This window comes from Pipistrellus kuhlii, unplaced genomic scaffold, assembly GCF_014108245.1.
Source record: "Pipistrellus kuhlii isolate mPipKuh1 unplaced genomic scaffold, mPipKuh1.p scaffold_m20_p_10, whole genome shotgun sequence".
In the NCBI taxonomy this organism is placed as follows: Eukaryota; Metazoa; Chordata; class Mammalia; order Chiroptera; family Vespertilionidae; genus Pipistrellus; species Pipistrellus kuhlii.
Genome location: NW_023425405.1, coordinates 33,003,840 through 33,030,798, shown reverse-complemented (window position 1 = coordinate 33,030,798; position 26,959 = coordinate 33,003,840). Strand labels below are relative to the sequence as shown.

The 26,959-nt window shown below is 32.4% G+C and overlaps 1 protein-coding gene across 10 annotated transcripts in view; it reads left to right on the top strand.

Annotated features, from left to right (window-relative positions):
• Positions 1–26,959, top strand: part of PHF14 (PHD finger protein 14) — a 150,080-nt gene that overhangs the window by 81,930 nt on the left and 41,191 nt on the right. For 3 of the 10 annotated variants that reach the window (XR_006740965.1, XM_045578351.1, XM_045578345.1), the window contains exons 17-18: positions 12,191–12,220; positions 12,930–13,047. Coding sequence is in view for 9 of the 10 variants with exons in the window: in XM_045578351.1 (XP_045434307.1) it covers positions 12,191–12,220; positions 12,930–13,047 (148 nt within the window). In the remaining variant the exon portion in view is untranslated. Of the gene's footprint in view, positions 1–3,811; positions 8,214–8,725; positions 8,751–12,190; positions 12,221–12,929; positions 13,048–17,822; positions 18,018–26,959 lie in introns of those variants that run through there. The other 7 variants (XM_045578335.1, XM_045578330.1, XM_045578354.1 and 4 more) reach the window with 7 other exon arrangements.

Below are 26,959 nucleotides of genomic sequence, written 5' to 3'. Positions count from 1 at the left end.
ATTACGAAACGCCTGCAGATTCTACTTGAATATCCTTTTTGCATTATTCTTCGCAACCAGGGCCAGTGATTATTAATTTGAGAAGCGGAAATCATGATCCATGTAACTTGCAAAGACTGGTATTGAATGCAGCTCTTTCAGAACAGAACCCACAAACAGCCTTCAAGATAAAACACCCTCCTTACTATTGTATTTTTCATTTTATGTGTTAAAATTTCAATTTTTAAAATAAAAAAAATTAATTATTGACAAGTACTTTAAAGGAAACAGAAGCCTGAACATAGTATACATTAATTACATAGTGAAGTGTGGTATTTCTGGAGTATACCATTTTAGAGCAGTAAACATCATAATTTCAAGCACATATAGCAATGAAATATTTTTTATTTCACTCATTTATTTTTAGTAAAATTTGCTTTTGTAATTTAAAAATTATTTTTAGTTGCAGTGTGTTACTATTGCTAATTTTTAAAGAAGGGATTACTTATTATATATTCAGTTGATTGGAAAGATTGGTACAGTAGCCCCAATTCTGTTACTGGCTAGATCAGTGGTTGGCAAGCTCATTAGTTAACAGAGCGGCAAACCATGGCTCATGAGCTACATGTGGCTCATGAGCCACTGTTTGCTGACCACTGGGCTAGATGAATGACCTTGAATTAAGTTACTTCTGAAGTTATATTCTCATTTGTGAAATTCGGTCTCAACCTTATTTTTTCTAAAATTTTGTAACTTTTATAACTCAAAGATGCCTAAACAAACACTATATAGTCCTGAAAATGTTCTCCAACTCTGTTATTCCATTATTCATCTGAGACTTGAACCATCTGCCCAGTATCACTATTAAGCAATAAGGAAGGAGCTTCTGCCGGGGATACAAGTAGGTAACATATTCCATCTTGAAGCAGTTCTGACAATCGGCAGTTTTTCTCTCCAAGAGAGCTGACAGTTCTCTCAATAATTTCAGGGCGTGGTGTAATACAAAACAAGCATAATCCAGCTTCTAGCATTAGAAACCAATTGCAGTAAGTCCTCAGTAATGCCATGGATAGTTTCTGCAACTTTAAATGAAAGCAAAACCAATTTTACCATGGATTAATTGATATAAATAAGATTTAAGTTCCCACACAGCCTAACAACATTATAATGAAACAATTTTGAACGAAATGTTTTTAGACTATCTGCCATGTATTCTTTTTCTTCTTTTTGTAAAATCAAAACATCGTTTTTTAGCTGTTCCTCCTGTAACAAGGTTTTGATTTTATTATTTTTGTATAGTTTTGGACATATGAAATAAAATTAAAGATGAACAGAAATTGAATATAAGATTGGATAAACATTTTGGAGTTGATAGATTTTGATATCTAAGTAATAATGTATAATCTTATATTTTTAATTATAATTAAACCTAGACATATTATTTTAAAGGCCTTATTAACTGAGAATTAAAATAAAACTAATGTATCTCCCATATTCTATTCTCTGCTAAGTGTATTACCTCATTCAGTTTTTACAGTAGTTCTGTGAAGTTTCACATCTCCATTTTGGAGATTAAGTACTAAGCATCATGAAATAGAAATTATTCCAATTATATATTGAAATTATACTATATAAATTATGTATTAGAATATAGTTTTTTTCCCTTCTATTGAACACTACTGTAGTGTTTGGTAAATCTATTGTTCTTCATATTGGTTGCTGAGATTTATAGAGTGCTTACTATGTGTCAATGTGCTGGTGCCTTTTGTATTTTATCTCAAGTAATCTTCACAGCCACCCCATAAGATAGGTATTGATTTAATACCTACTTTATGGGTGAGGAAAATTAGAAGAATTACTTGTCCTTTATCACACAACTAAAAATGGCAGAATTGGTCTGAGTGTAGGCAGTCTTAACTAAGTAGTACCTCATGCTCTTGAAGGCATACTGCCTCACCAACTGTACTGCTTTAGCATATTTGACATTGTTGGGGGGAAAGAAGTAGATGCTTCTTCCTAGCAGGCAATTCCAATTATATAAGGTACAGACTATATGTGCATACATCAAAGAAGTCCTTTGAAATTAGTTAATTTCTTTTTTTCTGCATTAATTTGTAAGTAAGCATACTAGGTTCATAGGGAATGAAGACAAAGCTAAAACTTGATCTCTGAAGTACAAGCCCGCAAGTCTTTTTTCCTAAGATGACAACAGCCCAGACAAGTCATATTGCTTACTCTGGCTTTAAGGAGATTTGGAATATTAAGTGAAATTTTAGGATGGAAGAATACTAGTGATAGCTTTTTAATTTTTTTTCAAAGTTAAACATCAACTTATATTTAATTGGTGGTTAAAGCAGATTTCCTGTTACCCAATGCATGTATATTCATATTCCTATCAAAATTAAGTACATATATATCTTTTATGTTGTCTGCTAGTCTTCATCATTTGTGCCTATAATTAAGAATTCATTGCACTTCTATAGTAAATGATGTAGTTATTTCCTCTTGTATTGTACTGACCTGATAGTGCTTAACCTATAGACAAAGCAATGCTTAGAATATATGATTCAGGATGTGCCTGAAGCTCTCACTGAAAAACTGAAGCATTGATAAAAGTTAGCACATGTAACTATTCAACAAGGGAATTAAACTTTTCCTATCTATTTCCCTGTTATCCAGCAAGTGGATTCAACTCTATTTCTCAGATGTTGATAAGGACATTTCTCTGAACTCTCCCATTATATTCTTTTTTTCCTTGTACTCTTTTGTTGGCTTTGGCAGTTTCTCAGTTCAGCATGGTAGCTCTTCTCAGTAGTGCTGTGTTTGTCTGTGACTGTGCCACTTTTCACTTTCTTTTTCTCAATGGAACTTGGAAGCATTAAACACATCTCTCTCACAGTTAAATATTGAAATGACCTGTTTCTATGATGTGTGACTACTTGCCAATTTCCCCTCATCTACACTAATATAAATATCTGAATAAAATGATAAATTTGTATGTTTACCATAGTAAGAAAAATATTCTAATCACTGAGCACTTAAAATTTCTCCTCTGAAAATAAAGGAACAAAGGTAGCAAATGGATATATGTTAATAGGGAAAAATCAGTACAAGAAACATTAGAGAAAGTCTTGAGAAATAAATGCAATTGTACAAGTTTTGAAAATCTGGCTAAAATTGGTGCATTTATAATCAACAACCAGTATTTACAGTATGGTATATATTCTATTGTTTTTGTTGCACAATTCTCTAAAATAGCTAGATAGGGTTATGATTTTCACAATTATAACCAAACATTTCTGGTATAGTATTTTTTTTTAATAGAAGTCAGTGTTGGCACACGGAATAACAATCACTTGAAAATTTCCTCCTTGAGACTCTAGAGTTGGGTAGAACCAACCCTGTACATATTGGTTAGGTGTGCTTGTTTTCAGAACAGTTACATGCTTCCTCAAGGATTTGATGAAAAAAATAGCACATTGCTATTTTTTTAAAGACATTTATTAAGCAAATACATGTTTTCTTATGTAAATACAAACCATTCATCAGATTTATTTTTGTTTAGTCTTAGTAAGATAGACTTATTCTGACAACTAAATGTAATAATAAAGAGGAGGCAACTCAATGTTTCAAGTGAAAAATTAGTTCCATTTTAACTAGTAAGAACCCTACACAAGATCTTGGCATTTAGGTTTAGGGTATGTGTTTCTTTGGACTAGATTATATGTTATTTGAATCTACTGTGGTGTTGTTAGTATGTTTCATAAGGCATAGTGCAGAGTGCTGTGATCTTTAAATGTTAATGTTCTTTTCTTATCACTTTACTGTGTAGATACCCTTCATGAGACCCAACTCTGCCACAGCTCATCCTCGGAGGCAATCCTGGAAACCTCTTTAATAAGTGTGATTTTAAAAATGTGGATAACACTCTCAATAGAGTACATAAAGTAAAGGAGAACAGCTATCTTGTCCTTCCCATAAGCTTATCACTGCAGAAAGTTGCCTTTGCTTGTCAGGTTTGGATAGAATGTAATTGATTGGTTTGTTACCTGGACTGACAAGGCACTTAATTTGCCTGTGTGGAATTTTTTTTCTATTTCTTCTTCTTTTTTTTTTTTTTTTTTTTTTTTTTGCACTAATCAGAAATATTTGATATGTGCATTGTAGAAAAATACTAGATACTGTCTTGTCAGAATTATCCTATTAAGTAATGTTTTTCCTCTTGCTTCTTTGGCAAATGATGATACACAGTATTTGGACTTACTGAAGAGCTATGGAAACCTATGGGACTTAATTGCAATGTGCTATTACTATTGTTGAACACTACCAGTAACTAACAAAAAAGACAATGCATTCCATTAGTTTGCTATTTTGCTTCATCCAACTCAATACATAATTCATATATGAAATGCTACATTGAGAAACAACTATAGACTCTTACATTAATTATTTCTATTGATAATATTCAGGAGTGAGAGACTTGTAAAGCATATGTATTTTAGTTTTGACTCATTGTATGAAAGTATTGATATTATTAACATGAAATTTTTACAACTTCAAATTTGAAGCTCCTAAGTAAGAATATGTATGTGTTGATTTCTAGATATTTTAAAATAATGCCCATATTTATTCAGTCCTTATTGACATAATACAAACTTTCTGTATTCAGTATAATTTTATTTTTTCAACCTTAAGGATGAGGTTAAGAAATAAGGAGAGATACAAAGCTTATTGACTATACAAGTCACCAGCTGAAAGATCTTCATCAACATCTTTATCTTTCCGGAGGTTTACAGAATTAAATTTTGATCTTCAAGCTTTAATGATCGAGGTTTAAGGCAACTACAGAAATTTGTTGAATATTTCATCACTCCACCTTGAACTGATTTAGAAGAGACACTTGGTTGAAAATGAAATGCACATATACATGTATATTGTCAACTTGCTTCTTGGAATTTCTTGATCTATAAATGTGGTTTTGGACATCTTTTCAGGTATAGTGGCAAGTGAAAATAGTTTAAACTTTAGGAATAGGGTAGGCAATGTGATAATCAAAAGTAAGTGTAAATATAAAGTTATTAGTAATCTATAGTTATAGTAAGCAACCATATTATTGGATACCATGTTTACTACAGTAATAGTAATATGTGTATAAAATATATATAAATAGAGATTAAGGATTATCAAAAGATAATTTGGAGGAAAAGTATTACTAACCTATAGCAAACAGTAAGCTTTTGTTTTAAGAATAAGAAAGGACTTATTATTTATTACTACATAAGTTTATTAATGCTGATAATTAGTAGTATTGCCTGGACTCTAGCTGATTTTAAGAAAAATTACACATTGCCATTTTCTTAAGGGAATGTGCTACTGTGTTATATCCTGGGCCTTCTTTGATATATGGTGAGAAATTTCTAGTGATAATTTTAGATTTCCTTAGAAATCATTAAGCCTTATGGGTTTGGTATAACCATTAATCAGAATCCCTTCCTCCTTGGTTCTAATCAGAATACTACATTATGATTCTCTGTCTTGCAGCCTTTAGTGGTAGATAGGCTAGTGCTAAGAATATTTGTCACCTAACACAAATATAAACTACATAACTAATAATTATTGGTCCTAGAAAAAGTTATTTGGAATAAGAGAATTTCTAAAGGGAATAAAAAACCCTTTCTCCAGATAATCTCCTAAATGCTTTCATATTTTCACAGTATACAATTAATTTCCCCCATAATGGTCCAGTTGCTATTCAAAGGAAATATTAATATGTGCTTAATAAAATATAGACCAATTCACAGACAATGTGAGAGAAAACTGCACAATAGGTAAACGATGGCTGTTTGTTATACAACAGGGAAAGAAAAGACACTAAAATATCAGGAAGGAAATTAAATGACTGAAATACAAGAATGACATGGTAGGATATAGTAGTGGTTCTCAGCCTTTACAGTGCACCAGGATTTGTGCCATATTTCCCTCCTTCTTCCCCTTTTCCTTGCTTTACTCCCTCCTCCTGGCTCCCAGCAGTTTCTGATTCAGTGGGTTTGCAGTGAGGTCTCAAAATGAGCATTCCTATCAAGTTCCCAGGTGATGCTGCTGCTGTTGGCCAGGGACACCCCTTTGAGAACCATTTGTATATATTTTTGAAAGAATCATTGTGTTTAACATTGGTTGATTGTTGTTTTAATATCCTTAAAAAGGCCCTTACATTTTCAAAAATATTGTTTCCATATACAGTGGTCTGCAAACTGAGGCTTGTGAGCCACGGTTTGCCCTCTGTGGTCTAATGAGTTTGCCAACCACTGCCAATAATTAGTTTCATCTATAACACATACAATATAATTTCTTCATTTTCATAAATTCAGTTAAATGTTTATTTTATTTCATACCTATTATGAGGGAAGCAATATTTTAGATTCAGAAATGAATAAAAAAAATGTATCTTCATCCATAATCCACTAATTCCTTTTGAAAAAAGATTTGAAATTAGGGTTATATTTGAACATGAAAACAAAATTTAGCCTTAAACTTTATCCATCTTAAATTTAGAAATGATATTTCTGTATCATTAAATATTGTTAATATGTTTCTTGAATTTTTATCTAATTTTACATTTATAATATTAAAAGCTATTACTGACCATAAAAGTTAGAATATTCGCACCAATTATCATATTTTCATGGTTTTATATTCAACTACTTCATGAGACCACTCTCTTTTTCTTTTTCTTTTAACCTTTTATTGTTAAGACTATTACAGATGTCCCCTTTGCCACCCCCCTACCCCTTATTAATCACTTAATATTCTTTATTTGACAAATTACCCGTTTTGCTTAATTCACAGTATGGCATATTTTATGAATATTTCACCAAAATCTATTCAAGGAATTTAGAAGGACTTTCTGCAGCAGAATGAAGTATTAACATTGTTAATTTTATTTTCTGAAATAGTTTTTGATGGTTGTACAAGAGATTCAGCTTTAGTGCTGTATGGCATATGAAGGCAGAAATCTTTTTCTGTAATCCGAGTCAGCACTTTGTTAAGTTTTACATATACTAGGGATTGTGCATAAAAACATTTCTGAGATGGACATGCTTTGCAAATACATTCTTAATAAGAATGTAGACCTCTTTCTCCCAGCACTCCCCCTAAGACTTTCTGCAGGTCTGCTGATAAGATTCACTGCTGTTCAGGCACATAAGATATAATGAAATTGGATGTTCACGCTGGGCTTTGTAAATAAAATGAGATTGACCCCCAGCCATTAGCTCACTTATCTGATTTACATTGTAAAATGAAGATCTACACTATTGATTAGGGCATAATTAGTTAATTATGAACAGGTAAATACAAAGTTATGTGGGGCTTGAGCACAGCAGGTTGTACTGCTGAAACATTTCCAGGGGCATGAGCAGATGGAGATCAGTTTGTTAAAGAACAAAGCAGACATGTTTCAGGTATGGAAATGTTGAATCATTCTCTCATGCTGTGAAGAGGTACTTGACCTTACTGTGTATTTTTATATGAATTCTTTGATTTCATGTTTCATTTTTTTTTTTGTTTCACTTTTAATCTTGTAATGTGTTGTGCAGATGTAGCTAATTGGAGCGATCTTGTTATTTAAGTGATCATTAAATATGAATTAGAGGGATTTCAGTAATTATCCATATATTTTTCCAATAATATACTTTCATGTATAAAGAATAGTTCTGTTTTTCTTACCATTCTTTCATTCATTACTGGCTGTGATAAAAGTCCATAGTGGCATTAATGAAAAAAATTTGTAAGGCCTTCACATTAGTCTTATATTTGTGAAATATGCTATGAAGACATTTTCTAGTTATTTTGTTTAGAAAATACTTATATAAGTGGTTTGCACTAAGATTGTAAAATAAAAGGAAAAAATGTCTTTATTGATATTAAATGTTACTCTAATATTGTAGAATGCAGAATTTTGTGCATGTTTGTATTATGTTAAAGGTGATTTAACTCATGGACCATAGTCCTGCATCTTCTCCATCTTTTAAAATGAGTAATTGCAGTAATTGGTTACTATTCAATGAAAGAATCTTTCCCTCCTGGTTGACAGATCTGTGTAGGTGTTTAAGCTGCTAGTGAGATTTTGTTTAAGTAATGTTAATATTCAAGACCAATTCTTTTTATCTTTCTTGTATAGAATTTTTACATGGAAATGATGGAAAAGTAAAAAATCCAATCTATGAATTATCTTAGTATTTAGGGTGTTGTTTTTTAAGTGAACAGATGTAATAGTATCTATGTTTAGAGTATTTTATTTTACTCCATATAGACCTGGATGGGATCTAAATAAAATGTTTCATGACATAAAACAATAGCTTGATTATGGATCAACTTGATCATAAAAAAAAACACATACATTCCTTTTCAAATCACATGTTGGGGATATTGCTTCTTCCTGACATTTATTTTAGCATCTGATACAAATTATATGCATAGGAAATGCACTTAATTGTTTCTATTAGTTAAAAAGAAGTTATTTAGTGTACTCTCCCAGTGAAATTTCAACAGGATATTAGGGGAGTTAATGAAACCCTTTGGAACATTGCTTTTTAGCCTTTTTCTTGGACACAGGAGGAAATAAATCAGTTGACTCTCTTTGAATTGCATGTATATTCTCAGCAATCAGATAAACATGATTGATTGCTTGTTATATGGATCATAGGACATATGAATATAAATCATTTTCTTCCTCTTCTTTGTCTAGGGTGCTATACTTAACCATGTGCTAAGTAAGTATTTTAAATACATATAGAAATATGTTTATTTGCTCACTGCATTTTGTTAAATCAGTGTGTAAAAGGCCATATATATAGCTGCTTTATTATCTGGATCCATTATTAATCTGCTGCCAAGAAAATTGTATTTAATAAGAATCTAATTAAACAATCAGTTTTTCTTTTATAAATGGGATTCATTTAATCTCATTTAAAATTGTAATTTTAGAGTGCCCTATAGTATTAATGTGTACATTATTTATTAGATGTTTAAAGGTTACTTCTTTAAGCATCTAGTTTGCATTTTATTAAAAACTTCATAGTATTTCTTTACTGTCTCGTTTTATATTCTCTTTGAATATTTTAAGACATTTCCTTTCTATTTAACATATGTGCTATTGGTATAATAGTCTGTTTTTATTACATAGACATTTGCATTACTTAATAAAGTATATTATTATATTACTATGCTTTTGTGGGTCGATGACTGCTTTTGCAAAAGATTTTAAAAACATTTTATTCATTATTTATTTAGATAAATACTATATATGTGCTGTAATTATGTATTTACAAGAATATGTAAGAAGTAAAGGTAAAGACCAGCAATAATGATTTCACCACTAACTACTTCAACTCTACTTTGTTTTTAGGTAGCATAATGATTGCAGGCTCTTACGAGTTTCTAAATATTGAATTTTTAAAATGATATAAATTTGTAACATAGCCAGAAATTGTTTTGACAGAATTTGCTATGGTTTACAAAATGGTGTGTGTGTGCATGAAATAAGAAACCCACTATTTTCACCATTTACATTGTTCTTTGATTCGTAGGATTCTTAATGATATCTCTTACATTGGTCTGTGGTATAATCTTGAAAATTCTGCTCAGGTTCCCTGTGTCATTCAGTATATTTTTGTTATCAGCACATAAAGATTTCTTCAATTCAATATTCTAGTGTAGAAAAAAAAAACACAGATTTTTTTCTCATGGAAATAATTGTAGTCATTTCTAGAAAAAGCTTATTTGAATATTTACTTATTAACAGAGATAAGGATTTTAATATTGAGTTATTTTTTTTTTCTCTTCTGGATTTTGGCAGTTTCTAAGTGTATTAAATACTCCTTTTTTAAATTTAGTCTTGGAGTTGCAGTTTTTTATTTACTGGTGAGTGAGCTATAACCTGAGATAAATATTACCCTTAATTTAGACAAGCAAATTCTTCCTCACCTCGGGGCCCCATCACAAATACACCAGAGCTCCACATGTAGACTAAGTCATTCTAAATGTGTCACGATTGAAAGTATTAGTAAGGATTAGCTCATTTCCAAATGGCATATATTTCAACATTGTATTCTAACAAATCTAGCATATAAACCGTACTTTATCCTTTTGCATTTATTCTTGAACTGAAAGATAACTTGATTTTACTATTAACTGAAATCATCTACAAATTGGAACTATATCAATGTAACAAACTTGTTCTTAGTTTATTAGCTGGAAATTCATAGCTATACCAACAAGAATCACCTGCGTACATGAAGGTAAAAAATAATAAATTAAGATTCACTTTTATATTCCTCATGGTGTTTTACTTGAATATACAATGAAAATCTTAATTTATAAGTTATTATGACAGAGTTATGAAGTAAATATGCAGTAATTATGTTGTAATTTTATATGAGCTAGGAAGACATTAACACCTAACTCTTCACCTATCAAGAGCCCAGATTATTGGCATTCTGAACTGTAAGGAACATTGCCCAAAAACCTAAAGTTAAGCAAAAAATATAGTTACTGAAAATTGTGTCCATATACTTAGCTCAATAGAAATTCTCATTTTTGTGTCTTTTTACTGAATTTGTCTTAATGAGGTTAGTGGTCTGGTTTCTAAGTCCATAATAAATTACTGTTGAGGAAATGTTGCTTAGACAAATACACTGACAATATCAGAAAACAGTGGCTGAAACTTTTCAATCAAGTGAGGACTCTGAAAACATAAAAATGTTGAATACAAGAATTCAGACAGAACTGGCAGATTGATGGTACTCGCTGCAAACACAAAAGGCTGGCACACTGTTAGACACATAGCAGCGTCTGTTACCCATACTCATGACCCTGAGATGACAAAGAGCGTGCAAATTATGTTTAATGTATTTTCTTGAAGTAAAGAATGTGATTCTTTTCAAATTTCCCTTTGGAAGATGATTGAAATACTAGTTTGCTTGAAGGAATATGGCCTCGATTATTTGGAAATTTCTCCATTCTCATAAACTCAGAAATGTTTATAATCTAAAGGTTCTCATAACCATCTATATGTTTAACTGAATTTTTCACTATGGAAAGTTAAATAAATTAAGGAGAAGGAACATCAAATTGTGTGGGTTTGTCATTTAGTCTGTATTACATTTGATGTTAGCTAGTATTATCTATTATTTCTTAATGTCAGAACACAGATATTTAAAATTTTTAACTGCTTTCAAATGTGATTTTAGATGGTTTATTTATAATACTGGCAGAGTAACTAAAGTATTGTTATTTTTATTTGATTTTATTTTTTTCCATAGCTAGAATTACCACAGTAAACTCTCCCTCCTACTTCACCTCAAATGCATTTCTTGAGTCTAATAAGGAGAATATTGTAGAGGAAGAAATGCATAAGCTTTATGACATAATTGTGTTTTAAGCTTTTTTTTTAAAATATATTTTATTGATTTTTTACAGAGAGGAAGAGAGAGGGATAGAGAGTTAGAAACATCGATGAGAGAGAAACATCGATCAGCTGCCTCTTGCACACCCCCCACTGGGGATGTGCCCACAACCAAGGTACATGCCCTTAACCGGAATCGAACCCAGGACCTTTTAGTCGACACCCCGACGGTCTATCCACTGAGCCAATCTGGTTTCGGCTTAAGCTTCTTTATACCTAAATAATTTAGCTAAGTTGCTAACTTTTCTGAAAACACTTGATTCCTTAAATGGGTTTGAATACTTGATTCCTTAAATGAAATTGGGTTTTGTAACATTATATGAAATATTTAGTATAAATGTATATTTATAATCCTATTGTGATTAAAAAAAAAAGTTTTTGTGTGTTGTGTGCTTCCCCCTTTTTTCTAAGAAAGGTTATTAACTAGTGTTAGCATATATTCAAGTAATGTGGGTCCTATAATTTCCCCGTTGGTTTCTTAGTTGTGGATATCTCAACTTTTAAATCAGTAAGAGAAACAATGTATGAAAAGAATCTGACAGATTGGAAAAAAGAAATTTTTTTTTGCTTTTTGTTTGTTTGTTTTTTACTTTAAAAGAGAACACAAAGAAAAGGAGGAATATAATTCTTTCTATAAGATGTATACATCTTTGTTATTTGTTGTTCAATTTTGGTCATGTTATTCCAACTGATAAAAAATTATTTTTATAAGACACTGAAATAATACAGATCTTTCTTCATTGTCAGCAGGATGAGATTGTCTGAAACGAAGAATAGGTATGATAGTTTTTTTAGACTTTGTACATCATAGGTGGCAAAGACACTATAAAACATTTATTAATAAGATTTAAAATGTACTAGGAGGCCCTTTGAAAATCAAATACACTGAGAAAAAATGACAGGTAAATTTTGAGAAAATTACATCTAGTTCTTAGAATGATTTCTATTTGCTATAGATTGTGATAGCATTCTATAAAATTTGGAAATTATATAATCTACATTAACTTGGAGAAAGAGTGATGAGATATAAATTGTATAGAATGATTACAAATTGGTGTATATAGCCTTAGAATTCCTTAGAGTTCAAAAAAATTTTAGAATAATCACAATGTAGTGAATTGAATTAATAATCTTGAATTATATGTATCATATCATATTTTTAAGCTACCTAATGGAAAAATGATTAATCCTTGAAGTTCAAAATAAAAATTGTGTTAGTTTTAAACACATATATTCATTCATATGACCTTAACATTTCTATTACAAAGTGTTCTGAATGATATTTTTTTTTATCATTTGTTATATTTTGTTTTTCCTACCATTATTTTAGGTTTAGATTGTTTTTGTCATAAACATTAATTTAATAATCTTGTGAACTAAAGGAAGAATTAGCAATGATAAAATTCAAATGGGAAATTGTTATTTGTCTTTGAAAAAGATGCTTTCTAAAATATTTAGATATACCTTAAATCTGTTTACCCTGCAGATGTGATGAATGCAGACTGTGCTACCATTTTGGCTGTTTGGATCCTCCTTTGAAAAAGTCTCCTAAACAAACAGGCTATGGATGGATATGTCAGGAGTGTGATTCTTCATCTTCTAAGGTAAGGGAGAAAGCCTATAAGGAAAAGTATTGTTTCTCTTCATTTTGATAGCTTTTCTATATCTACCATCAGCTTTCTAACTTTAAAGAGAATTGGGGTATGAAGGGTTAACATTTTAATCTAATGCAATTTTATATATATATATATATATATATATATATATATATATATATAGCCACAGTAATTTTATTGCCCTTAAGGAATAAATAGCTCTACTAAATTATATCAATTTCCTCTATAAAATATTTTATCTCTTTTGTATGTTCTCTATATTATTGTAACATATCAAATAGTGCTATGGTAGCCAAAAAAGTCACCCTCTGCTAATTTACCACACCTGGGGAGTAGGGACTAGCAGGGAAATTCTGACTTGAGTCATGTGTATAAATGTTAACTAAAAGAATAATCAGTAAAATCCAATTTTATTTTGTAGATGACTCAATTTAACATAAATAAGTATTTTGTGAATGTTTATATGATCTGTATTTTTTAAACTAGTTTTTATATTCTAAAATTCATTTCTGATATTTATTTTAGCTAAGTAGGAAGGATCACATTTCCAATAAGGTCATTTAATAGTTTATTTCAATAGTTTATGTCTTTTGCATATCATTATTATACCCTTAAGTGGTAGTAATCTATAGTTTAAGATTATTGTGTTTCTTTAAAGTGTGTGATTAGCTAGACTTATAATGCTTTGGTTCATTTGACAGAAATATTGAATATATTTGAATTAAGACATTCTGTGGGTTAATCAAATTGTTCTTCCTTTACTGTCTATTGTAATGTAGCCATCAAACCATCCTTTTTTAAAATACCACTTAAATGCATTTATCTGTCCTAGAGTAAGTTAAAATTTATACTGGATTTCTATTTAATCAGGGAATCAAAAGTATTCTTTCTATCATTAGTTAGAATGATTTGCTCCAGCTTACCACAGAGGCCATCTGTAAATGTTTATTTATTAAAACTAGTTTTACAGAAAAAAAATATTTAAAGGTTTTATAAAGTAACATATGTATTAAAAGATTATATATTTGTACAATAATTATTAACATAGAAAATAGTATGCATTTTATTTAATAAGTAAAATATTTTGCACATGGTTTTAAACTATACAATATCAAGAATTATTTTCCATTAATTTTATTAAGACCCAGATTTAAGAGGGAGCATATTTAACAGCAAAAGGTTTTATTGCATAATTTTTAAATGCTTTCCAGAAGTTGAATTTAAATGAACAAATAGTGGCATACTATATATTTTAAATAATTTTCTTATGGAACTCTTTGTAGTCTAAAATAATTATTTAAATGTGTTTTTTTGTTTAGGGTTTCCTCCTAACCTTAACAAGCAAATTATGAAAGCAATTTTTGAAAAATAATTTATTGCCTTTTATAAATATGTCTTTTTGCATACATCCTTTTGAAAGGCTCTATACTACCATAAATATGTAGCTTTATATTAAACACAGAGTGGCTTTGTAAAGTGATATAGTAATGAATATTGAAAATGCAAGGGGACATATTTCACATAGTTTTGGAATGCACCATACATTTTGTAAATGCAGTAAGTGCCAATAGCCATTGAGAAGAGTAAGTTATTTTTTATTTTTGTTTCTTCCTCTCTACTAGGGATTAAGTAGGTCTTGAACTCTGAATGGAAATCCATTAGGATGGCACACTGTTAGAAAACTTGCATTGTATTTGCTAAACTGTTTGACAAGTGATTGAAAAGCTATTTAAATATTTTTAATATATTAAGACCATAGTCCTAATACTGCTACTTGAGTAATCTTTCAGAAAATGTATTTGTCACACCTCTGCTTTACATCTTAGTGTGCTTTCATCCTCCTATATATCAAAAATATATCCTCCCCAAATCAGGAAATTAATGTTGATACATTATTCAATTTAATTCTCAGATCCCATTCAGGTTTTCCCATTTGTCCAGTAATGTCCTTTACAGCAAAAGGATCCAGTACAAAATCACTTGCGGCATTTAGTTTCTTAAGTCTCTAATCTGTGTCAGTTTTTGTCTTTTATTATCTTGCCATTTTTGAAGATTACAGAGCAATTATGTATCTTTGATAAGAATAACACTGATGTGATGCAGTATACTTTCTATCAGGTGACACATGATTCTGATTTGAGCCATAGATGGTGGTGTTAACTTCTTGATTCAAGTGATTAAAGTTATCTGGAAGTCTTTTCCACTCTCTTCTACTTATTCATCAAATTTTCATTTTCTGCCCGCCTCCCATGGCTTTATTTTCATTCCTAGAGGCCCGGCGCATGAAATTCGTGCACAAGGGGGTGGGTATCCCTCAGACCAGCCTGCACCCTCTCCAATCTGGGATGTCTGATTGCCCGTTTAGGCCCAGCCCCGGTAGGATTAGGCCTAAATGGACAGTCAGACATCGCTCTCACAATCCAGGACTGCTGGCTCCCAATTGCTTGCCTGCAGCCTTCCTGATTGCAACTAACTGCTCCTGCTTGCCAGCCTGATCACCCCCTAATCACTCCTCTGCCAGCCTGATTGATGCCTAATTGCTCCCCTGCCACCCCGATTGCCCCTAACTGCCGTCCCCTGCCAGCCTGGTCACCTCTAAATGCCATCCCCTGCAGGCGTGGTGAAACATTTTGGTAAGATATGTATATACATTGTACAATATATACATATATGTATATATGTATATACATATGTATATACATTGCCACCCCGATTGCCCCTAACTGCCCTCCCCTGCCAGCCTGGTCACCTCTAACTCCCCCCCCCCCCCCCCAACTGCTCTCTTCTGCAGGCCTGAGTCCCTACAAACTGCCCTTCCCTGCAGACCTGGTCACCCCTAACTACCCTCCCTTGCAGGCTTGATTGCCCCCAACTGCCGTCCCTTGCAGGCCTGGTTCCTCCCACTTGCCTTCTTCTGTTTGCCTGATTGCCCACAACTGCCCTCCCTTTCAGACCTGGTCCCTCCCCTGCTGGCCATCTTGTGATGGCCATCTTGTGTCCACATGGGGGCAGCCATCTTGTGTGTTGGAATGACAGTCAATTTGCATATTACTCTTTTATTATATAGGATAGAGGCCTGGTGCATGGGTAGGGGCCGGCTGGTTTGTCCTGAAGGGTGTCCCAGATCAGGGTGGGCTTGGCTTGTGGGTGTATCGAAGGTATGGTCAATTTGCATATTACTTTTTTATTAGATAGGATTTTGATGTTCAAATTGTCCCAGATTTGGTGAATGGGAGCCACTTCAGGCTGATGTCTGCCTCTTTAACTTGGCATTTGTGTCCTTTTGACATGATCAGCAGTCTTTGAGTATTTTCTTACTAAAAATGTTCTAGGCTCAACTTGCACTTCTCATTTCCCTGCTCCTGGAACCAGCTATTTCTCCAAGGAACTCTGCTTCCTCTTAGTAGAGAATGGTATCTAGAAACCAAGATATGGGTACTAGATGTGCTCATTGTTACTGGGATGTTGCTCCTACTAGCTCTTCTAAGTAGGCAATGCCAAAGACTAGATATGTGTACAGAGTACAGGCATATCTCTTTTTATTGCACTTCACAGATACTGTGTTTTTTACAAATTGAAGGTTTGCCCTACACTGAGCCAATCTATTGGCATTTGCTCACTTTGTATCTCTGTGAAACATTTTGGTAAGATATGTATATACATTGTAATTTTAGACATAATGCTGTCACATACTTAACAGCTGATAGCTCTAGATTCTATTACATTTTGAAAATGAAATATATTTTAATAAACATTGTATATACACTGTGTAAACATTTTTTGGGACACCCTGTGTAGTCTTACATGACTAATCCCGATACAAAACTAATATCTTTCAGCCTTTACCTCCACCCTACATTGATACCTACTTTGCTTACCATAACTTGATGGCTTTTAGACTGAATTGTTCAGGAAGAAGAGAAATAGGGAGTAAGCGTGGATGTTTATATTTTTTTATAAGCTCCTCAAATTAAAAGTCAGGAATAACTGTTTATATATTTTGTGAATTCTTCAGTTATTAAAGTTTTCAAGCTAAAATTTAACTTTTTTAGAATTGTAAAACAAATACACACAATGCAAAACCCAAATTAAACTTTAGCTGACACTTAAAAATTATAATGTATATTTACAAATAAAATATGAGGTAGACAGTATTGTATTTTTGTAGGTAATAAATTAACCTATTTTAATAAAGTTTATTATTTAAATTTTAAAGTTATATTGTAAATCAACCAATGGACTAGTATGCATTCATATAAGCATAACCAATGGACACAAAACACTGGGAGTTGAGGGCATATATGGGGATGGGGTGGCAATGGTAAGATATGTACACATATAATACATTAATAAAAAATGAAAAAAATTATATTGAAAAGTATAATCTCAGGCAAAGGTTTGACTTTTTAAAAAACTAAATCTTTATTGGTGAAATTATTACCTATTTCTCCTTTTCCCCACATTGACCCTTCTAGCCCACCCCTACTCCCATGTGCCCCTGCCCCTGCCCCTGCTCCAAGACCTTTACCACCCTAGTGCCTGTGTCTAATGGTTATGCATATATGCATATAAGTTCTTTGGTTGATGTAGGGCACAGTTCACTATTCAGACTTTTTCTAAGGTATCCTATCTAACAAAAAAGGGAATATGCTAATTGACCCTCACATGGTTGCAAAGATGGCAGCACCCACAGCCAATAAGGAGGGAATTTGCTAATTGATTGCCATGCCCTCAAAGATGTGCATCTGCCTCGTGTCCCCCAGTCCCCTCAGCTCTCCTGCCACCCAGAGCTGCCAAAGGCGCAGGTAACCAGGCCCGCCAAGGCTTGCAATGCCGGCAGTGGAAGCAGCAGACGTGTGATGGGGCATCGCCTTCCCCTGATCGCCAGGTCACCTCCTGCCTCTGAGGGCTCCCGGACTGTGAGAGGAGGCAAGCCAGGCTGAGGGACCCCCCTCCAGTGCATGAATTTTCATGCACAGGGTCTCAAGTACTTAATATAGATCTCAACAACTTCTGTGGCTGAAACACCCAAAATAAAGTCAACTTATTTTGACATTGTTAATGAGCATGTATATTTATTTATTTTAAAAGTGATTCATCCAAGTCATCTATATTCACAAATGCCACTGAGGATTTAAATTTATATCCTATATTTTACAGTGACTTTGCCAGTTATGATTTTACCTTTTCATCCTTGTTTAAGCTCTGTTTTGCGGAAAACCATAAAGTAAACATGACAGGTCATTATCTGACGAGTACAAGATGAGCTGTCTTAGCATAGAGACCTGCATGTAGTTTGCCTGTATTTGATCTTTCTAGTATGCTACTCTTTATAAGTCATAAATATGCATAGAAATCTCATCCAAATTTTTATGGAAGATTTTCTGGAACTACAAATGCCAAATGAGACAAGTGGCACTTTTTGATAATTATTGTATTAAAAAATCCCTGAGTAAGGGAACTATGATATTTTTTTCACTTCTGTTTTATTTTCCAAATTTTCTGCATTGAACAACTAGAATCCTATAACTGATATACTTATGTTGAAATGACATATATATTTATTTTCAAGTAAAATAGTCATTGAGAATTTTGCCTCTTTAAGAATGGAACAGAACAATCTCCAAGGAATATTTGTTATAATACATTAAGCCAGCACATTTAATTCAGCCTAGAAGTATTATAAATTGAATGTCTGAATTTTATGTATTATGAAGATTTGTGAAAAATATAAAATTAAAATGAGTTATCCTTTAAGGTCCTTTGAAATTTGAAGCACATAACTGATTCATGGAGAAGGACTTTGTAATATTTTAACTATTCATTTGGCCTCTTGGATTTTTTCTGACATTAGGTTAAATTTTAAGTCTTTGAATTTAGCACAGTTGACAGAGAAGTCATTTTCAGGTAAAATTTATACCACTTAACCATCTTAATTCAGTATTCTCGCACTTGTGTAACAAGCAGTGCACTTCATTCAGTGCACTTACTTTCAGCTTTACTGTACACTTAAAACAGTGCACTTCATTCAGCTTTACTGAGTGTTGACTGGCCTTTTCACTGATACAGGCATGTAAAAATCTGGAGAAAGGTTGTGTGCAGTGCCCTTTGTTACAATCCCGTAGAACAAATCTGTTGTGGTTTGTAGACTTACTCAAAGCCTGAGAATTAAAACTCTGGGGTGGTTCTCCTTGATGATGGCTATAATTAAAAATTTAAACTTTAGATTTTGTCTTTTCTACTGTGTGTGATAAAACCCAAAAACTCCAAATGATGTTCTACCTTATCTATCCTAGACTAAGTTCAAACTATGGCCCGTTACTACGGCATTTTCCCTGGCAGGCAAAATTGTACTAGTATGTCTGTTAAGCTTTTAGTTCCTAAAGGAGTATCATACTTTAAGACTAGCAACATGATTTGTGAATTCAGTGAAAAGTAATAGCCATTCACAATTCCAGTGTGCTTTTTTTTAGAGTATGTTGTTACACTGAACTGAACTTATTATTTACTTGTCATAATAGCCTGCTCACAGAGGTTGCTTATATCATTTGTCCCAGACATGTTTCTGAAACCTATTCCTAGGTAATATTTTTATCACGTAACAATTTTCAGCAAAACAAAGGTTGTTTATGGTTGTTCTTCATAATAGAATTAGAATTTATGCCGATGTGTTTAGTTCTATAACTTAAGGAAGTTTTCATGGGGCTTGTGTAATATATATTAAGCATATTGGTTTACTTCAATAAGTTATGGTCAGGTATTCCTTAAGAATCTTTTAAAATATGTGATTTATTTCCTTTGTAAAATTTATCAGTGTTTATGACATATATTTTTATATATTCAGCATCATATTCATAGAGAAAGAAAATGATTTGGAACCTTTAAAACTAGACAAATGTTTTCTATATTAATAACATGCAAAATTAAACTAAATTAAGTTACCCTTACTACAAACTGGAAAAAACAAGCCGTTTTTTAATTTGGATGGCATGTGGGCTTGATGAGTTTCCATAGCATGCTGTGGATTGCCGTATGTGAGGAGAAACTAAATCACAACTAAATAATTAATCAAAGTACACTAGTGTGCCATACATAGAGATGTCCTTCAGAAATTACCAACTTAATATTATTCTGTAGTTTAAATTTTATTTTTTTTATTTTTTAATTTTGGACAAAAAAATGGCCCCTATTAAGCTGAATAGCTGAAAACGGACTTAAGCTGAAAAGTATTTTATTACCTCTTTTCAAAAGTTAGTAAGACCCAGTATTTGAAATATTAAAATGGGGTTTTATAATATACCATTGTAAAAATTCAGAGATAATGTAGACTATTATATATTAATTATGTAAACTGTTATTCCAGTATTTGTATATAAAGTGTGAGAGACATTGTTCATTGCAAAATGATGATCCTAGTTGACATAAGCTTTCTCAGAGCTGTGAAAGTAACCCTAGAATAAGAAAGACTCAAATTCTAGTTTCAAAAAAGAGTGAGATTTCATGTATGCTAGATGTAGATACAGTTAGTTTATTCCTTCTAATTTATTAAACATTTAGTTTAACTATTTCATCATTTTGTAGAATTACTTATGTTAAAAATTAACCTACATATCATGACTTAAATTTGTTTTATTATTATTTTGGAGAAACAAAAGAATATGGACTTTTTGCCTACAACAAAAAATAGATTTCTTCAAATCTAAACTAGAAAATTCAAAGAATGCACTCTGATAGTTAATAGAATTGAGTTCTGAAGTTAAATACACTTAAGCATTCTAATCTTGATGTTTTGATAGAATCCTTTCCAAGATTGATAAGAAATTATAGGCTAGGCTTTGGGGAAGTTGTGAAAGTGTGTTATACCGTGTTACTAACATTTTGACATTTATTTTTTGACATTTCTGAAATTCGGATTTGTATCTATAAGCAGTTTATATCTTTAAGTGATAATATTTTTTCCATCAAAATTTGCCATTAAATGTATGGAATTTCTTATATTTTGAGACATTGTTGAATAAGAAAATAGAATCATTTCAAATACTCAGAAAGTCAAAGAATGCAATATGATATGGAGAGAATAGCATTATGAGCTTTCAAAAGAAATAAACTGGGTTCATAGAGTAACTATAATGCTGTGACCTTCAGCAAGCTTCACTTCAGTGAGCTTCAGCCTGATCATTTGTGGAAAGTTTAATGGCAATACTTACTAAATAGCATACTTTTAAAAATAAGCAAGCATTTTAGTCAAAGAGAGAAAAGTTCAAAATTGGTGATAATGTTTCTCTCTCCACTCCCACCCCTTCCTTCCACTCTCTCTAAAAATAAATGGAAAAAAATATTCTTAGGTGAGGATTAACAACAAAATCTTCCTCATTACTTTTACTTTATCTCTTTTGCATCTCCTTTTGGTAGTTGATAACTTTCCACTTTTTATAAACTTTCTTGCCTTTAGTGAACCTGTTCTCTCCTGGTTTGCTTTTGTCTTTCTGATAGGCTTCTCTTGCTTATTTTCACAGATGTCTTTTCACAGATGTGACAATATTCATACCCAAAGCTCAGTACCATAGCAGTTTTGTGACAGGAAATTTGGGATTTACATTTAATGATCCATCTACTTTCTCTGAGTTAATGTTCATCAAAAGAAAGACTTTTTGCCTTTTTAAATAATCTGTGACATAATGTAGTGATAAATTTATGCATAAGCTCTAGTTGGCCATTTCCATTATCTAATTAGTCTCCCTGTACTACAAAGTTTAGTATTTACTTTAACAGGAGAATACATACCAACTGATCTCCAAATGAAATATTATCCTGGAGATATGATTAAATGTGCTACAACTGAGGTGTCATATTGTAAGTTTTGTTTAACTTTAAAGCTAGAAAGTAATAATTCAAAACAGTAATTTTAATATAACAGAATTAATAACATATAAAACTTGGTTTAAAAAATAAGTGCTTCTCACTCTTTTTCTCTTTACTTCTTTTCTCTGAGTCTACCTCTCCGGAGAAACTTAGAGTCAGAAAAATAAGTTACTTTGTTTATATGTTTTTAAGTTATTTATAAATGCAATACATGGTCATTGTAGAATAATTGAAAAATTAAAAAAAATTAAAAATATTTAAAATTACCTGTAGTAATAGCACCTAAAAGTATGACATTTCTGCTCATGTTTTGGTATAGTTTACAACAAGCTACTTTTTAAGAATTGCATTCATATTAATCAAAGGAAACCATCAACAAAAGAAAAATACAGTCTACTGACTGGGAGAAGATATTGAGCAATGATAGATGTGATAATGTGTTAATATCCAAAATTTTATGAAGAACTCATGCAACTTAACACACAAGATTTGATTTAAAAATGGGCAGAGGACCCGAAAAGACATTTCTCCCAATAGGACATACAGCTGGCCAATAGATGTATGAAAAGATGTTCAGCATCACTAATTATCGGGGAAATGCAAATTAAAACCACAATAAGATGTCACCTCACACCTGTCAGAATGACTATCATCAATAAATCAACAAACAACAAATGTTGGGGATGACGTGAAGAAAAAGGAACCTTTAAAACTAGACATGATTTGGTGGGAATGCTGCTGGTGGGAATGCAGATTGCTGCAGCTACTGTGGAAAACAGTATGGCGTTTCCTCAAAAAATTAAAAATAGAACTCCCATTTGACCCAGCATTTCTACTTATGGGTATTTATTAAAGAAATCCAAAACACTAATTCAAAAAGAATATTCACTCCTATGTTCATTGCAGCATTTATAATAGCCAAGATATGGAAGCAAACGAAGTACCCAAAGACAGACAAATGGATAAAGAAGAGGTAGCGCATATATACAACGGGATATTACTCAGCCATAGAATGAGTGAAATCTTGCCATTTGTGACAACATGAGTGACCTGGAGGGAATTATGATAAGTGAAATTGAAATAAATGAGACTAAGTAACATATGTCTTTCTAGACAACCAGTGGAATCTAAAAAACAAAATAAATGAACAAACGAAACAGAAACAAAATCATAGATACAGAGAACTCACTATGTTGTACATCTGAAACTATTAAAAAACTGCATGGCAACTGGAATTGAAAACATTTTTCAAATTTAAAAATTATAATCATATACATTCTGTTTTAATGGCCTTTTTCATCTAATTTTATATATAAGAATTTTTCATGTTAAATATTCTTTTTCAACCAGATTTTTCAGTATTATGCAGTATTTCTTTGGGCATATATACATTTTTTTTTTTACAATATATTTTATTGATTTTTTACAGAGAGGAAGAGAGAGGGATAGAGAGTTAGAAACATCGATGAAAGAGGATCATTAATCAGTTGCCTCTTGCACTTCCCCATCTGTGGATGTGCCCACAACCAAGGTACATGCCCTTGACCGAAATCGAACCTGGGACCTTTCAGTCCACAAACCAATGCTCTATCCACTGAGCCAAACCGATTTTGGCAGACACATATACTCTTATTGTAATTGCTGGATCAAAAAACAAAAAGAACACTTTTAAAATAAGGAAGTGCCATAGTAGTAACAGCAACAATGAACGTTTATTGAGTACTTCTATGTGCTAGCACTATCTAAGCACTTAAATATATCATCGCTTTTAATCCTCACGATAGACCTTAAATCTTTTATCTCCTTCTTGAGGGTTAAAAAAAAAGTTTAAAGAACTTAAGGATTCCACAGCTAATAAGTGATGCAACAGTGATTCAAACCCATGTCTGCCTGGTTTTTTAACCTGTTTTAGAAACTTGTTTTTATACATATATTCAAATAAATATTTCTATTTATTTGTTGTAAGAGATTCTCAAATTAGGTTTTGTCCTGAAGCTATTTTAGATTTTCATAATGTAGAAATTCAGATAATTTTTCTATTAGAAGTAAACACTAAGAAAAGGAAAAATACCTTTTGTTAAGAGGTATCTATTTTGGGCTTTCCAATGAATAGGAGAATAAAAACTGGGGGTTATTCTTAAAACAAACAAATTGATTAAAGATGGTCCTACTGTAAGGAGTAGAAGATAGATGATGACTCCTCAAGGCTTTTTCTTCATAAAATTCAATGAAATAAGTATCTGTGTTAAGAGAGCTGCCACTTGACAGTATAGATGAGTTATGTAGAGCCAATCGAATGTTATCTATTATACTTGGAGGGAGGGTGAGGGAAAGGGATCTAAAAGTGAATTTCATATTAGGCACCAAGAGATGTCTTTTAGCTGAGTCAAATATTTCTTCTTAATGATTGTCATGAGTTGTGAAGTTTGAAAACCTTTTTTTGTAAAACGAAACTCAAACCAACCACATTCAATCTCTTTGCAAAGATATTATAGATTAAGAATATTTTGATTTGTGAGGTGTCAGCCACTTTATGTACAAACTAGAAGATTTTGTACATTTTTTCAATATCAGCATTATGTTGCAGTAGAAAGTCCCTTTATTTAAAACAATATCTTGTTTGTCAGTGGATCAGATACTAATTATAATGCATTTTATATTGGTTTTGGGTTCTTTTGTGTGAAATTACTTCTCATATAAAAAGTTAAAAAATAGTTACCTCCTCCTTTATAGATAAAAATTCATGTATTTAATTGTTTTTACTCTATTTCCACCCATGACCTAGCTCAACCATGTAGGTTCTTTTGTGGTTTCAGACTACTACAAGTTGTTCTAGCCTTAAAATAGTGTTCCCTTTCTTTCCTTTGAATTATATTCATATGCTAAATTTAAACTCTGGTCACCTAAGATGTAATCTATTTTATGTTTTCTCTGAAGGTTTCTTAAAGGTTTATGTTGTAGTGTTAGACCTTCATTGAAGTTAAGTTGGTTTTTTGTTAAATGTACCTTCAATAATGCCTACAAATGATTATCTGCTTCACTGGTTTGAAAACTGTTTAAAGTATGCTTATAGAGGTTAAAATTTTTAAGAATCACTTTGAAAAGTTCAGACTGCATCAGAGCATTTTTATTAGTTCACTTTTGTGTTCCTGGGGGATTGGATTATTTCCTGAACTTTTCAAGACAAATAGTATTCTGTTTCTCCTAAAATCAGGTATCTAAATTTAGATTACCAGGTGTTTGTGAATCAGTTTCCAAATCACAGATATATAAGTAGCTTAAAGCAAGTCATAAAGATAAGGTAATCAAGCATTGTTTTATTTTAATATAGCAGTTTAACATATAAAAACATCAGAATGTAATAACTTAACATTTATTCCATTACCCAGTTATTAGTTTACTTATCACTAATTTTCCCCCACTTCAAGTTATTTAAGATTGTGAATGAAGTAGATATTTTTAGAACGAATTCTTTTCTCTTTTAAAAGCAGGTAACTTGCTATATAATTTAGACAGTTTTCTGCCTTTTCCCTGTGACATTTAGTGACAGTGTGAAAATTTTAAAGTGTTTACAGCATAAAGCCTATATATAGTAAGTCTAGCCTTGTCTTCCACTTCTTTGTGCACCTGAGTCTACTACTCATATGTCTAAATTTTGGGTGAACTTTGTCTTCATGATTGTTCCTGAATCCCCAACTTTTCTCTTTTCTACTCTTTCTCATTTCCTCCTGAATTAATGGAAGCAGCATTTGGAGACATGTCAGTCTACAAATCCTGCAATCTGAAACTGACACCTTTAACAAAAAAACCATTCAAATTAATTTTAAATAAAGGGTACAAAAGGAGACAATGGAAGTGGTCTTATCTATTCTCTGTATGAAATGCTTTAATGACTATCCAGATTCCTATTTTTATAAGACTAATCTTTAGTTTTATTCAGATATAAATATTTTTTCCTGAATTCAAGATGCAAATAAAAAGCAACTTAATACTTTCAGTTCACTGCCTTTAAACAAGCCCTGTTGGATATTTTCTCCAGTGAGGCTGGGGCATATCTCATTTTTCTTTTTTAGTCTCCTTGAGGTATTACTAGTCTTTTAAATATATAACCTAACCCAGTTTAATGTCAGGGCTTCATCAGGTCTACCTCAGGATGGGAAATCTAGAGTTTGGAAGGGCCCCCTGGGCTTTGATCTTGTCCCTACTTCTTTTGCAGGTGCTGTCTGTCATTACTAGGGTTTTCCTATCTGCAGTTCCCTTGATGTGAGAGGTGCCTTTTCCTGTGGGTTACTTACAACTTTTCAGAACTTAAGTTCTTTCCTCATTTTGATTGGTATCACCTCATTCCCATAAGCTGTCCTTATTGGTTGGGTACCTTTCTAGACAAACAGAGTCTTGCTGTCTACCACCGGGTGTCATTTGTCCTAAGTAAGCACATGGGAACCCTGACCTTGCAAGCTCAGACAAGCAGTCATTCCTCACAGCCCTGCAGCTTTTCTCTGTATTGCTCTGTCACTATAGCCAGGCAGACTTGCATCGCCACCCAGTCTCTGTGCCCTTCAACCTCCCTCCAGGGCACACACTCTCTGAGTTCTTTTCAGAAAACACCCCTCATCTAGGTACTTCCTTTAAAGTACCTCTTCTAAAGAAATCCCTTCTCTCCAGTCTCTGCTCTCCTCATTCGTCAGGCTTCTTCCCCTTGAGTTAACAGACCAATTTTTGGTTTGAAATGCTTCAGAGGAACTATTTCCTGAAGTACTTTTTTTTTTTTAAAATATATTTTATTGATTTTTTACAGAGAGGAAGGGAAAGTGATAGAGAGCTAAGAACATCGATGAGAGAGAGACATCGACCAGCCGCCTCTTGCACACCCCCTACCAGGGATGCGCCCGCAACCGATGTACATGCCCTTGATCGGAATCGAACCTGGGACCCTTCAGTCCGCAGGCCGACGCTCTACCACTGAGTCAAACCGGCTTCGGCTATTTCCTGAAGTATTTTATCAGTGCATAACTTTTAAAAAAAGAAATTTTAGACC